This window comes from Lampetra fluviatilis, chromosome 1, assembly GCF_964198595.1.
Source record: "Lampetra fluviatilis chromosome 1, kcLamFluv1.1, whole genome shotgun sequence".
NCBI lineage: Eukaryota > Metazoa > Chordata > Hyperoartia > Petromyzontiformes > Petromyzontidae > Lampetra > Lampetra fluviatilis.
In genome coordinates this window covers 2,853,819-2,870,344 of record NC_136275.1, presented here as the reverse complement: position 1 = coordinate 2,870,344, position 16,526 = coordinate 2,853,819, and the positions used below count along the sequence as shown (strand labels likewise).

The 16,526-nt window shown below is 45.0% G+C and overlaps 1 protein-coding gene across 1 annotated transcript in view; it reads right to left on the bottom strand.

The window, feature by feature from the left end:
- The window catches only part of LOC144951291 (polypeptide N-acetylgalactosaminyltransferase 13-like), an 89,941-nt gene that overhangs the window by 53,063 nt on the left and 20,352 nt on the right, over positions 1-16,526 (bottom strand). Inside the window, exon 3 of the mRNA XM_078881527.1 lies at positions 15,060-15,228. Coding sequence (XP_078737653.1) covers positions 15,060-15,228 — 169 coding nt within the window. The remainder of the gene's footprint in view (positions 1-15,059; positions 15,229-16,526) is intronic.

The window sequence follows — 16,526 nt, the reverse complement described above, 5'->3', positions numbered from 1 at the left end:
GGCACTGTGCCGACTGCATATACAATTGATCAAAATACATTTTCATCCATTGGAACACAAATGTATGAACCCTGCAGGACACAATTATACAATCAGCGAAACAATCCCTTCAAATAAACACCATCGCTGCGTTGATCTTGAGCTCCTCTCGAGCCAACGTGAACAATTTCCCCACCACCGCAGAGTGCGCACACGCCAATCGCACAATGTGTGCGCTCCGAGGTTCTCGCCGCTTGGGAATCATTTCGGCCTCACTTTGGCTCAAATCGGCCGCAGAGCCATGGCGCTGCATCGTGTCGAGCCACTTGGTCTATTTAGCAGCAAAAAGAAAATTGATCAAGAACACGTCGATGGATCGAGCGGAGCTGGAGGATGAGTGAGCGTGGCGAGGGAGGCTGTTTAAATAAATAGCTCGACGCATATGTACCCACGTGTGTTGAACTTCTTTCGCACCATTAGTCACCAATCGTGCTCATCGGCGGTGCGGGATGACCGGATTGGAGAGCGGTGGTGAATACAGATCGACGCGCAGCAACGGGACGGACGGACGGATGGACTATTGGACGGACGGACGATTGGACGGATGGAAGGGCAGCACGAGAATTCCAAGGGCGTGGGAGGCTGAGATAGATGGATGTGGGGAGATGATGCCACGAAGCCATGATCAGTAAAAAAAAAACCAGCCCCAATCTTTGGGGGGGGGGGGGGAGAGCATCAAGTGCCACGCTCGTGTGCTGCCGTAACGCGGCATGAGTTTTAGGAAGCAACGCGCCGCACCGCGCCCCCCCGCCGCCACCGCCGGCGGCTCGTGATAGATACGCCGCGTGACTAAATTCGCATTATTTTGTCGTTCCGTCTCGCGCCGTGGTATTTCCAATATCAGCGCTATCAATGGCTGAAATGTTATCACTCATTCGAGCAAAAACGAATGAGTAACAAAGTGCTTGCTGCGCAGTGCTCCGAGCGTGGGTGGATGCCGAGGCATGGGGGTAATTCCCGCACGGGGATGGCTTTTCTGCTTGGCAAACGAGCTGTGCTCCACTGTGCAATGTGTAAGACCTTGAAATATTAATGTTTAGGTTGACCATTATATCGAATGTAGTCGAAGTAGCATGGCCTTTTGTCAATGGACAGCTGGATAAAGGGCCTCCCCACACCGTGCAGGTGATCATGGAGGTTGCTTTGAACATACTTCACATTGCTGGTCAATTTGAGCTGAAAGCAGGCAGGTAATAGATGTGAGAGATTAGAAGTACAGTTCAAGAGTGGATTTTGCTCCGCCGCCCACAACATAGCATCCACAGCCTGTAATGACTAGTATGCAAAGTTGTCGGCCATCCAAGCACTATCCAGTCTCAACCATGCTTAGCTTCCGAAATCTGATCGGATAGGGCACATTCAGGCAGAATATGGTCATTGGCGTTATCTTCTCACGCGCGCACTAAACAGGACTCTTAACCTGAATATGCTCATCTATATACCAATATGGTGACACATTGAATATCATCGACATATACTTCCACGTGCGTACATGTAGCGTCATACGTGTGTGCGTATTCACACGTACAATCTGTGTATGTGTACACAAAGATATCCCGCGTAGCCTTTAACGGACTGTTGGGGCAAGAGCTGTAAGCAAGCAGCACCTATGTGGCCTGCACGGCAGGGGCAAGCAGCCAACACCACGTTCAACTGCCTTTGTCTCCACTATGCTGATGTACTCACTTAAGGTTGAGTCAACGTAGGGGAGGTCCAGGAAACGCCTCGAACACCCGCCACTGTTATTGGGATGGAATCAAACTTAGGTCGCCGGGTTCGTAGCGCAGTGCGCTCACCGCTGTGCCACCGCTCTCAACGGTATACGTAGACACACAGACGCGCGTGCGTGCGTGCACGCATTTAACGCACGCCAATCTGAGTTCATTAAAATCCCATACCTAGTTATGAACGTCAGAAGTTGCGAATGCCATGGCGGCTGGGAATAGCTATTTAATTGTCACCAAGGTCCGAACCCTGTCAGTCACCATTGTGACGGACGCACACGGGCAAGAGTGACTCCCCGTATGCACCGAGTGTCCATCACGATGCAGGAGGCGCCGATGATCTGGCTCTGCAATATTCCCCCTTGCCTATTGCTTTTGCAGAGGGGGAAGGCTAAAAATGCTTTTGTCGGGGAAGAAAAAAAAACACGGCGACACGGCATTAATAATGTATAATCCGTCACCATAGCATCGGCAAAAATATTGCCTTTCCCTGTACGGGTTCCGTCGCCACCATTATCGGGTCATTATTTCAGCGTCACTGAATTATGATTATTACTACGACATTATTATATTTGTTGTTTTATCATTATTAAATTTAAAAAAGCTCATGTTGCTGCCCCGTGCCGGGGAAATTTACAGGAAATGTTTCGACGCGGATTTGGATCATCGTGACAACTTCTGTTGCCTGCACGAGGATATTCCTGACGTGCGCGCAACAATGAGTTTGTTTTGCCACCATTAAAGCAACGGGGTGACTTTCTCTGTCATAACAAATCACGCCCTAACAAAGGCAATAAAGTGGTGGCTAAATGAGCACATTATTTACAGTTATCTATGGGCATTAAAAAAAAAGTGCCCTCAAGTGCCACTTGAGACAACCAACAGGCTTACCAAGCTGCCCTACTTCTGAAAAGGATATCTGTGGGTCAATTTACACCATGTCCATGGGCAGGCCACGTGGCATTTAATAAAATCGGTACCCTACTGGCGGGCAATGAGTACTCCCCCATCGTGTTGTTGTTCTGTTTGTTATTCATAATCAACGTTTATGGGTTGAGATCGCGTTATTTATAAATGTGTCGTAACCCTCCACCACCCGACACGGCCAATCAGTAAAAAAGTGTCACGTTGACAAAAGACAAATAGTTCACTGCTTTAGCCCACCGGGTGTGTTGAAGCGTGAAACCACAACATTTACATCATCGGGCGAATTGCCCGATGATGCTGGATGCAATTACCAGCGAAACGTCGTACTCAAATTGTAAATGTTGTGGTTTCACGCTTCAACACACCGGTGGGCTAAAGCAGTGAACTATTTGTCTTTTGTCAACGTGACACTTTTTTACTGATTGGCCGTGTCGGGTGGTGGAGGGTTACGACACATTTATAAATAACGCGATCTAAACCCAAAAACGTTGATTATGAATAATATTGGTCGCGAAAGCCTACGTGTTAAACTGTACTGTTTGTTGTTGTAATGTTCTGAGCTGCCCATGCTGGACATGTGCAAAATAAGTATAACCCGTAAAAACAAAGTTGTTCACTATAAATCCTTTATATGCGTAGCGGCTAGAGTCCTCTCGTCCTCTGGCTTGAGATGGCTGCCACCTATGGGTCAGATGATTGCATGCAACCATTAAGCAATTGGTAATTAAATATAATATTTTTGTCCTAAAAAGTGTAAAATTTTGGGGAAAAAATTTCACGAACATTAATTGTCACGCACAACGAGTCTGTGTGGAAAATGTCAGCTCGATTGGATCACGGGAAGTGGGTTAAAAAACGACCGAAAGATTTGCACGGTCCTAAGCAAGCAAGCGAACTTAATATAAAGGATTTAAAAAAGAGCTTAATAGCTCATCGGATTTCTTCCTGTATAAATAAAGATTCTGGTTGACTATGTTGGGTGCGATGGCAGTTCGACACACATGCATACGGCAAGGTCAGCGCCAAGCCCGGTCACGTGTCCTCCCAAGTGGCGATGTTTACACATCGCACCAGGTACTCTCATTTGAGGTCGTGATTTAGGGGCCGTCCATAAATGACGTCACGCGATGTTGGACGATTTTTGACCAATCCCCCCCATCGTCACACCCCCCTCAAATATGATGTCACAAAGATCTTCCCCCCCCCCCAAAAAAAATAAAATATGCTTCAAATCGCTTTAAACTATTGTCATTGTAGTGCGTATTTAATGTGGCGCTGCACTCTGATGTTGTAGGAGAAACAAATTATTAAAACGTCTATTTAATTAAGTAGAACGTATTGTCTATATCTATTTAAAGTTGCGCATTTTGATGTGACGTCACAATTTTCAAACCCCCCCCTCCTCGTCACACATCGTCACAAATGTCTGACACCCCCCCCCCCCCTTAGGCTCGAGTTAGAGGTGTGTGCATTTCTCCAAGAGTCAACCTGGTAACTCAACCATTGCCCAAGTGGTGCAGCATGGGTATATCTGCCACTGCGCGCGGAGAGAGATGCCAGCGAGGAAATACGTCTGGTGTGCCAATATGCGCGGGGATGTGAGCCGACCCAGTCACAATAATAAAGTTATTACTTCTGATATAATGGCCTCTTCTCCAAGGGTATCATTTGCAAGTCAAAGTGCTGCCTGGGTAATAACCCAGAGGGTGCAAACATACCGGTGGCTTTCCAAATGAAATTATCAAAACCGCACAACTTCCATTCTGCCCTTTTTTTAAAATTTCACTACTCATCACCAATGGCTGTCTTGTGATTTGGTATCGTCGACAAAGACCACGCACCCTTTTTTGTTGGCTAAATATGATCACGTTTCAGAGGATAATCATTGATACAATCACTGCTATCATTTCTGGCACAGGTCTGTGGCCAATTTAATGGGTGGACACATGGTGTGTGGCAGCCTGGGCTTCAACAGAACCCAATTAGACAATGGGCAAGCTGGCATATGGACCTTCCATAGCTGCAGGGCAGCTTGTAAGGTGTGCAGTACATACGGATGGGGATACATACAATGATCCTACCAAGGGGTTTGTTGGAATCAAAACGGTGCCACATCCGTACTCAATTAATTCCATTGAAACTGGCATCTGTGGACGACATTTCTAATACACTACAGATGGGGATTTCCATTGATCACACGTAAATGATTGTAAAGATTTGTAGGTTAGTAAGCTTTTTAAGCGTACATCTGTCACTGTTATTATTCCAGAAGCCTCTCTCGCAGCACGCCTTCTAAATTGGCCGGCTTTGGCATAAAACTGGAGGTCCAGATTCTACTGGGATCCTTGGTGTAATTAGCTCTCTGTCGTTTGTCCGCACTCAGTAAAGCTCAAGGTTGCCGTGTCCTAGCTGCCAAACGAAGGACAACTTTCGCAGCCGTCACACTAAATCAACTCTCACAGGGAGGCTTCAGATGAACCCAATCCAGGCAAATTTATTCACTGCCAAAAAAAGCAGCCCCGGCAACCAACAGCCAAAACCAGATGAGGCATAAAAAAAACCCCACCGCACTTCCACTCACTGTATGCAACACAACGCTCGCTATCGCCAATACAGCTGGCGCATCTAACTCGCTACGCAAACCTGCAATAACCAAATACCGCAGGGAAGCAATCCGGATTTGGCCTTTATTTACCACGTGAGAAAATATTTACATTCAATTAATGCTCCCTCCGCGGCTTTATTTTTTTTATTTTTCATGTATATAAACAGTTTAACACGTAGGCTTTCGCGACCAATAACACGTCGGCTTTCGCGACCAAATTCAGCGATGCAACCACCAGATCTCCATTGTTGTATCACGCCTGTTAAATACGTTAAAACGTGCGATGGCATTTGTGATTAATGTCGCCCTGCTTTTGACCCATAGTCCTCCTTGCAGGAAGAGATATTGCATCGCAATGGGCTTTTACCTGGTTATAAATAAAAGCGGCTGATTGATTTATACCCGGGGATTTTTTTTTTACTCTGCACAAATACACCTGAAACACTTCAGATACGCCCGCAGGCACAGCGCACACTCGTAGCCTCTCAAACGGGGCCCCCTTTAATTAGATCCCCGTCACCTCGGTCCCCCCCTCATAGTCGGGCAGGCATCGTGCCCTTTGGAGCCCTCGCCGCAATGGAGGTTAATCTTAAAAACACGGGTAACGAGGTCGTCATGTTACGAGCTCTGTGCTTTAAACATCTCACAATTACGCAGTCTTAACAATGTTCGTCACAAGCTGTCGTCGTAAGAATGTGGTGACCCGCTTCATCGTATTTACAAAATACTTGGCAAACACCTGCCAGGTTTTTCAATATGAACGACAGATTTTTTTTTTGTAACTAATATAACGGTTAACATCTGTCCGACGGCACCCTCGGTGATGCTCATTTTGTCTGCCCCCCCTTGAATGAATCTACGTTGAACTTCTTTCGCACCGTACGTAGCCCACCGTGCTAATCGGTGGTGCCGAGGCCATGTACTGAAATGCCATCACTCTTTTGACTATGGCATTATCTGGTTTCGTCACCACACCTTGAATTACGGTCTTCAAATTACAAAGGGAACTGGTAATAATGAGAATGCCTACCAATAAGTCAGCATTGGACGATGTATATTTCAAATAGTTTGAAAAGATTGTCCAAGATACATCTGAATGTCTAATCTGGTCTCTTGATTTATTACCTGATTAAACAAAATTAACTTGAAGCTTGAATCGCATTAATCATGTGTATCATCATTTTCGGCTGCGGTCAATCCACTGCTCCATGAAAGCTTCCCCAAGCAGTCGCCATCTCTCATGGCCTTACGAAGGCGACAATGATCAAGAGTGATTGAAATCTGAACTTAATACTGCAGCGACTCTCATTGATGTAATTGAATTTCCAAAACATTTTGGTGAATACAATAATACTGTCGTGCAATTTATGGGAGTCTATGCGCTTGGTGGCTGATGTTAAACTGTGGGAGGAGCATTAATACATGAAGCGATAATTGACCTTTCTTTTCATTACACTTACCCTTGGCTGATTTCAGTGCTTCAATTGTTCAGATATTGAAAACGATTGCAAAAACACATACTCTACGCACAAAAGCCCACAAAACGATTTGCAGGCATGCAAAAATCAGAGGCCTTACACGTACTGTAAATAAGAGTACGTAATGTTACGGGACATAACGATTAAAGCATTAGATGGCCCACATAAAGCTAATGATGGGAAAATGTATAATAATTACATTTTATATAGCTTCATGAATACAATTGCCTCTCAGAACGCTTTGCAATAATTTCCATATTTAAATCAAAGAAGGGGCTAAAACCCCACCAAATCACCTCGTGCACAGGATTCCCGAGTGCAGAAATCAACAAAATTACATGTAATAGTCTGGGTGACCGTCAATGAACACTATGCATTAATTCAATAAATACTGTACTCCAAATTATATTTAGAGATAGCGGAGCACTTTGGTGCACTTGAATGTGGAGAATTTTGAGATTGGGTCCTATTCAGTTATTTAGATATTTGGATACTTATGAATCTGAATTTCATTGCATGTTATCTCCCTCACTTGGGACGCAGACGGGGTCATGGGTTCGATCCCGACCCTGACAATGCCCGTTGTATATTTGGAGTTCGCTGGTTTCCTCTCTGCCCGTGGTGGCGTGGATTTTCCTCCGGCTCCTCCGGTTTTACCACCCACGATGTATCCCCACATATGACGATACAAGCCACCTCGATGAGTTATCTCGTGTGGCCAGGATGCCTCTGAGAAAGCACGAACAGCTCAGTGTGCTTTACCTGCTCAAATAAAATAGAGGTAGTTGCATTGAAAAATGTATTTTCCGCAAATGTGCCGTCCTTAAAAAAGAGTGTTCTACAGTGCGCTTTTTGTGGACTGACGCACAACAAAGAGTAGTCAATACTTAAAAAAAAAACGAATGGCAGGCTTATACTGCAGTGGTGGCCACCGTCCCAGTCTTCATTGCAATTTCATACCAGCGCTTTAAGATTTTAAGTCCTCTCTGTCCCAGTTCCAGCACATATGAACGGCACATCACAACGGCTGTCAGTTCGTCGTGTAAATTACATAGCACGGTTCGTTCGGACGCGAGGCTGTGTCTGCCAAAGAGGAATTCTTAACGAATGCATCAATGCATTATATAAAAAACGTTAATCACAATCGCGCAAAGTTATTGGAACAAATATTATTAATTAGCGTCGTCCCGGACAACAAGAGGCTTTCATTGGAATTATGTTTGTTATTTGTCGCTTGTTTCTTCTTCAGATAAAAAAACAACCCAGTATACTATCTTATTCTCTTAATATAATTCCCAGTACCATTATTTGGTTCTTTCGGTTAAGTCACGTCTAAAGATAAAATAATAAATTAAATTAAATAATAGAATACGACGTTTCGATTGCAACACAAGCAATCATCAGGTACAATGAAATAGCGACATAAAATCTAACCAGAAAACTATAGACAGACACATTAGCAGACAGACATCACCAAGATACATAGAGAGAGCAACACAGACAACAGAGAGAGGTGATCGTCTCTGTGGGGTGGCCTTAAATAGACAGAGGAGGGCGGACGCAGAGAGAGGGAAGGGGGTTAGAGAAAAAAATCAGCATATCAATGAGTGGACAACAAAACGTGGTGCTGCAAGTGCGATGACACGGCAAGCAAGCCTGAAAATCAGGAGAAGGACACACCAAAATTAAATAACCTAGTAAAATATCGAAATGTAATGTAATACAACACAGAGGGTCGGTCAGCACACAATTAACGCATAGCCTGGTTGATTACGTATTTCAAAGATTGCTAAGTTAGAATTGAAGTGTGAACATTCCAAAGAGAGGACACAGGCAGAGAGAACAAGTAATCCACTTCCCAGTACCACATTTACTAAATTAATGCACAGTGTACGTAAGCAATGTCTTCGTTAGCTCTATGTGGGGGCACGTACGCTTTAATCGTCAGAAGTTATGCTCACACTGCATACACTTTCATTATAAATAAAGATGCGTAAATAATTTGGGGGAAAGACGCGGCGTGTATAATTCATAACGTTTTCAACATTTTATATTTCAATCAAATAAGTTGTTTTGCATTTTACAATTAAAGCTGCATTATGAAACATTCATATATATATCTCTCTTTCGCGAATAAGACACCGCGGTAGATAATGAAGCTATTCAAGGTAGACTGCTGTCCACTGAGATTAGGCTTCGAATGCTCCGACTAGACTGGATCGCAGCTCGCAGATAATCCACTTTATTGACCTTCATAAACACAGACGCGCAGGCATTTCACACTGCCTGCCAAAATGACAGAGCCTGGACATTTAATGCCATCACAGTAATACTTAACTTGACAGACTAATGTTTGCAGCTTTCTATAAGGAACAATGGGCGTTATGGTTTTGTGATTGAGTCCCAAAAGAAACATTATCCAAAACATTACAGTGCCCATCTGGTGAACTGATTGAGTTTTGCTTTTGATGACCCAGTCATGAGCATCAATCAACCGAATCGCATATGACAAGCAGGATGAAAGCATGCTGCTGGACATCCTTGTTTATTAAACATTCGTGATTAGGATTACAAACGCTTCATCTATAGTGGCATCATATGAAGGCCTGTTTATATTCTGAACATATGTAGTGACGTATATTGGGTCACTACAGCGTTGAGCGCCAGCTCCCGAGAAAAGAGTGTGCAACTGTGCGTGTTAGAGCCTCTCTCTGGCACCAGAGTAGGTATGGCATGGAAGGGGGCCCTAAGGGGCATGGTTCCGGTGACAGTCAGAAAGAGGGCAGTTGAGGACGTGACAGTCTGGGTAAAACCCGAGAGGGCACGTGACCAGGACAGGATAATGAGGGGGGGGGGGGAAAGGTGGCGAGATGGACACGTGATGTATGGCCCAGAACCTTCTAGTAGGATCTAGAAGGGGGCGTGGCCGAGGGCAGAGCCAGGCCACGCTCAGGGGCATAAAAGGGAGGTCGTGAGAGCCGATCAAGGCTGTCTGATGGAATGGAACCCGTCGGCGCTACGTCTCTTCGGTCCTCGGTCCTCGGTCTTCACGCTCGGCATCGTGGGTCAGGCAGTGTGTTACTAACTAACCCGGTTATGTAGTTACCCCGTTGTGGTCTAGTTAACAGTGGTAGCTACCACCTATGTTATTATCCTGTGTACGTTATGTAGTTACCCTGTTGGGGTCGTAGAGGAAACGTGTTGCCTCCAAGTTCAAGTGTGTGCCTCCGTGGAACCCACTACACATATGTATGTTGAACTCATTTTGCACCATGCATAGCCATTCGTACTAATCGGAGGTGATAGGACACAGCAACATCATATTACTTTCATAATAAACATCGCATTAAACATAATGCATATTTAAGGTTCCCTTAATGTATGGCTTGCCACTAAAAGTGCACTTCCTGTTCTGTGCACAGCCGATTGCGCATAAGACTCACATTTTTCTATGACGGGTGGAAGTACAATAAGCCAAAATTTGGCCGAGGAAAAAAAACTAGCAATGGTGATTTATATTCCTTAATTCCATATCATGAGCCCGTGTCACTGATAATGCATTTCTGCTAAGCAGGTATCTGCTGAGCGCTAGAGGCAGCATCATCGCTCGTGCAAATCTAATCAATGGTCATTAACTTACCCAGGGTTTTATTAATTTACGGAAGACAATGTAGATATAAATGGAAGTCTTAAATGACAGGCGAGCTCCAATAGGCTGGATGAGCGGCGGCACTGCGGCAATACCACAAGCAGCATTATACTTTGCGGAATATATATTTATTAATCTTGGAAATCTCGCAGTTCTATTCTTTATTCCAAAAAATCCGGTACAAGTGCTTTTAAGAAAAAAAAATAACAAAGGAAAAGATTTAATGAAATATGACAGCGAAAAAGAAAACTCAACCTGCATTTCCATCTGAATTTTCAGATCAGTGTTCGATTAGAAAGCGGAGTAGTAATTACATACGGTATTGCGATTGTAGATGCTGCAACGGACGATACGACGGGCAAAACCATGCACACGCCGTGCACGCTAACGGAGGGTTGAATACAAACACCTTGTGAAAATTAAACTGTGATTTTAGTTTTGGTTTTTTTTTTCTTTTGGTAACGTGTGGGAGGTCTGCGAAGCTAACTAGAAACGTTGTCCTTGCCGTGACGCTGCGCGTGCTGTGGGTCACGCTCCCCATTACAGGCAGCCTCCCCTTCTGCTCCACCCTTCTTATCGGCCGTTCTGTTGCTCTATGAATGAACACAAAAGGACCTTGAGGTTGAAAAGTCTGGCTATTCTGAGATTAGCCTCTATATATATTTTTAAAAAAACACCGTTATAAGGAATCGTTTTGAGCGTCTGACGTGTTGAAGGTAGCTTGAGAAAACCCAACGAAAACAAAACAAAAAAAACTTCGCGCAAGAATGACACAATAGATTTGATGAACAAAAATTACCCTGTTTCTTCGCTGCTGCTGCTGCTGCTGCTACTCAGGCTGGGTTCAGATACCAATGCATACTTGGCTGTTCTCTGCTCTGCCGTACAAACCGCCGCGGTGTCTAAATTCACTTAGTGCATTGGAGGGGCGTGTAAAATTAGCGGTGTACAAGCAGGTTTGTGTTGGTAAAAAAAACACCCACCGTACACTCTGGCCATGCCGACCCAAAACCCTTCAAGGTACGCAGCACATTAAGATGCTGTAACAGAATGCCATGCGCGCGCGCGCGTGTGTGCTTGTGTGCTTATTTTTGGCAGGGCTAGTCTACTGGCTAAGAAAGCTTCCCATCAGAAAACCCATCACCTCCATGGCTCTTTAGATTGGCTGCCACTGCGCCCAGCTGGGTCTTTTAGCTTGGCCCACACGGCTAATTGTTCCGTGTCAGAATATTAAATGAAAATGATGCAATATGACAAAATACATTCTTGCCCGTGCATGAAAACAATCGACATTAGCCGCAGCTATTTATATAAATTCTCGCAAGGGTTAAATAAAACTAAATACAAAGAATATAATTTTAAGTAATGACGTGTGGAGGGTGAACTTACCTTGTTATTTTGTAATTACTAGTAACTTTGACTTATCTTCATGTTTCTCCTCCATATAGCCCTGAATGCCTGAGATTAACATTGATGTTTTTCAGTTACAAACCCGTTTACCCTGCTGCTGTAATTTCTCATCATTCGCAATGTGCACACAAATTCACATGTACACAACACTAAATAAATAATGAGCACCGCGCACAAAATATTCCAGGCACACGATAAAACAGTCACACAACCGACACAACATCGACACTATTTCACAATGCTATGCATCACGGTGGATTTCAAATAGCATTGGTGTCTCACTTAAATATGAAACAGCTCTGAATAGGAATATAACTATGTTTGTACATTATTTCCAGTGTTCTCGAAGACATCAGCATTATGGCTACCTGATTAAAGTGTTGCTTAATGGACCACTGTTTTAAGTGAAGGCCGACAGATGAAGCTACAACCACTTCTTTCTCTCCGGCGGATATTCGAGGTGAAAGGGGTAATTCGGGCATTATTACGTTCGCACACGTTTAAGCGTAGCTAAGCTCTATGAGTGTGACGCGATATTGAAAAGTAAGCGTTACACGCAAAAGTGGCGATAACACTTTTATCAGCTAAAATGCATAAAAATTGGTTACTCGCAAGGCCACAGACACGATCTTTGGAAGGGCACTTTTGATTTACATTTTCTTTTTCAACCCCACTGGCTTCCCACACATGGGTATGCGTGCGCAAGGATCCTCGACATAAGCCAGCCAAAGAGCTCATTCAGAGTGCACAGCCGAACGCTTTTTGAAGATAGCTCAGGGCGCATTGGAAACAGTCGGCAGTTAACATGAGCAAATTTAGACAATTTGTAGGGAGAACATTGGGGGGGTTGGGAGAGAAGGAGGGAACTTACATTATTATTATTAAAGAAAAAAAGTGATTTCACATTCACTGTAAAGTTAAATGGCAGCAGCGAGTTTCAAACAAAAGGGCTCTGATAAATCGAATCAGACACCACTTTGAGTAATAATTCAGGAAGTATTGTGCCGCTGGGGTTGGAGATGTCTCAAGAATGCGACGCACGCTCCACAAGGTTACACGCCTGTCGACCTTACAAACGATGAAGTTGAAGACGACCAAGAGGGTGCAATGTAGAGTAAATTGTTTACAGTTTCCAAGGGAAATATGGATTCACAACGGCAGATTGACAAATGGCAAAAAGGACCCAAAAATGAACATGATGACTGCTGCTGAGCCGCCAATGCTTCAAACACGCCACTGAATTGTACCAGAATTTGTGAGTGCACAAGCGTACGTATCAAAGACCGACCTGTACCGGTGCGGAACAAATATAACTGAAAATTAGAAATCAAAAACCTCTGCCAATGAGAACATTAATTTTTCAAACAAAATTACAGCGAGGCCTATGACCAAAGCATCCTGAATGCGCCCGACCTCAGCGGATCTCAGACGCTCAACAGCGTTGCAAATGGACAGCGTTTGGATGCGCCGACCACAAAGCACAAAGCAGGTTGCTATAGCTATGTTGTGGGAAACAGAGGCCAGTGCAGAAAAATACATTGTTGTACTGCACACCTATGGTCCCATATAATGCTCCCTGCCTTCACCAAGCCGTGCTTATCAGTGTGATGAAGTATGGTCAATGAAACCCCTCCACAATCCACAAGGCGTAGGAAGGCCCTCACCCAGCACTGGATTGATTGCACATGTAATGGAAGGCCCCAAAGTACTTACTTATCACGCTCGGATGTGTCGTGATAAACAAGTTGAACATCTTGTTTTTTAACGCGTGGTTACCCAGTCACATCAGCTCTAGGGCGTTACCTAGCTCACTGAACAGCAATTATAAGTCAATTAACATTAAACGGAATGTGTCTCCGAGAACGTACATTCACAGTGCACGTGATAACATTTTATTTAATTAAAAAAACGAGCACAAACTGGTTGACACGGTGGTGATACAGTTTGTATCGGCGTAAATCTTTTTTTTTTATTCCACGAGTAAAGTCAAGGTCATTGTGCCTCTCTCTGCTCCGAGGAGCAACGAGGCAACAGTCTACTCCATTGTCAGCCCTGAGCCAATGACGAAAATTCCACATGTCCATGGCAGGGCACAGTGCCGGTTCGATATTCGCGGCGCAACAGCCGATACTAAAACTAGATTTTTTTTTTTATATTACCAGTTAAGGCTCACCATCTCCTTTACTGGTAGTAACCTCCTGGTTACACCAGCCCATAGGGGATTATTTTGTCCGTCCGTCGTGCAGGGAGGGGCTGAGTGGGGAGGGTGGGGCTGGGTGGGAGGGGAGGGGCTGTTCACCCCCGTGGTGCCCTTATCAACGTTTAACCTACTCACGCCGGCTTGTGCACGCCCTCACAGTCGGGCATATTTGCGGAATACACCACGCCGCCGTTGACCCTGGCCATTGACCGAGCAACCCAACGTTACTACCAGCTCCCTCCGCAGGAATGTGTTTCAGAAGCAACCCGGCCAAAAAATGGTAACTCAACGAAGTGGCCCATCACGTGGAAATGCATGGCATCCAAAAACTCTTAAGAGCGTGTTGATTCTAAATGTGGAGGGAAAAACCGGAGGACCCAGAGAAAAATCCACACGGCCACAGGGAGAACACGCACACTCCAAATATAGAGGCGCCGGGGTGAGGATCGAACCCACGACCCGTATACCAGGCGAGGTAGTTAACATCTCGCCACCATGATACAATGGCACGGTGTTTTCAATCCCCCCCACCCCCGCCTCTGTTCACCCAGCAGTATAAATAGGTCACACCGCAGTGAGACAATCGGCAGGTCGTGAGTGGCGGGGTAAAGTGCGGGTACTCCCGTCTCCTCCAAGATGTCTGGCCGGAGTGGAAGAGTAGGCCAAAAACTCTGTAAGAGAGGCTCGCTGGAGTGCCCTCTCGCGGGGGTCCTTCTGCTAGCGGTGGAGCGAGCAAGCAATTGCAGCGCTGCACATTTGACCTATTGCCACTGTTGACGTCCGACAACGTAGCGCTCATTTCACGGATTCCGGACGAACCATTGGCAGAATCGACCGTCGACCAGGATTTGAACTCGTAACCATCAGACTTTGAGCCACGTGTTCCGGCCGCAGCACCATCTGCTGGCTCAACGGCCAACGAGGCAGCGTGGATTCAAAAGTAAATCGGGGTGTCATAAAGGTCGGTTGAAATCAGAGGCGAGCTTAACGCAATCCGTAATTACAACAATCGGTTTTCAAAACGTACCCGTCGAGGCGAACGTCTGGAAGAGACCTGTTTAGCGCGATCTTGTCGCTGACCAGCAGGTTAAACTGATTGATTTTGAACAAGTCCCTCATGTGCTCCTCTTCCACCTTGGGGATGTGCACAGCCTTGCCCATCTCCCCAGGGCCCTCTCGGGGACGGGAGATCGCGCCTGCACACACGTGCAGAGCACAAGCAACACACACGACACACACGTGGATTACGGGCAGATCACAACCCCAGCGTCAAGACGCACGGGCAAACACACAGAGGAGTACGGGACGGACAGCGCAGCAGTCGATTTTTGCGGCAGACTTTTTTTTTTATTGTTCTTGCAATTCCCACTATCTTCCTGCACCATAACGCTAACTCGTGCAGGCCGATAGGAAGCAGGTGGAGTCAGCAAATGTGGGAGAGAGAGAGAATGTAATTACTCTTGACTCATAGCACTATAATTGTTCGAAGAACACGAACCAAGAGTTTATGCTTTCTTTTCATTTCCGCACTCTTCCCAAAAGATGTTTTTAAACGAAATAATAAATTCCATAAACGGCTACAATTAATAAAGGCTACATGGAAAGACGGTAGGTTATTTTTTTTACGTTGTACCTGCACCAGTATCGCTACACATTGAACAGGTTATTCGTACTCTTAGTTTTTTCGGTAAAGTCACGTAGGTACAGTAAATCTGGCTGTGACGGTCCCACCTGATGACGGAGACTTGTGTTGCCTCCGAAACGTCGTGATTTTTATTATTTTATTTATATTATTACTTTTATTAATTTTAATTAAAATTTTTACCTACGTGACTTGACCGAAAAAACTAAGAGTATGAATCCTTGCAGTCACGAAAGCTTCAAATCTAGAATCAGGTTATTCGTATTGTGAAACCCATCTTGGAAACACGGACACCCGCACTTCCAAACACACGAACAGAGCGATGCACAACGCAACATTGATAATAATGCCGTTCTTCTGGTGATATGCAACATGTCACACTCAATATCTCGTCGGCTTCAAATGCTCCATATATACTTGACAGACCCACCGAGATGTCACATTTATTTTTCAGGGGACGTCATCCCTCTCCGACGAGAGCAGAGTTTAAAAGAAAAAAATGTTTTCATTCCCATTCAATTGTTGTTACAATCGTTATAATTGAGTAAATTTGAATCGTGGCACCAATGAGCCTATGGCTGCCACGTGGAGGACGGTCGAGTTGATGTGCCCTCTGTAACAACCACTGTGAACACCCCCACAGCACACGAGCCAGCCATCACGGTGCAGTGTCAGGTTACACTTAACCAAGGCTTATCTGAAAATGGTGTCATTAATGGTTCCACTGGTCTTTGAAGTGCACTATTCAACCCTTAATACATTATTACAATTACAAGTAAGGCACATGCTCCAGGATATCCGTGCCACATGGATGGTCTAATTACGAGTCAATGTTTCTCATTAAAGGGAAAG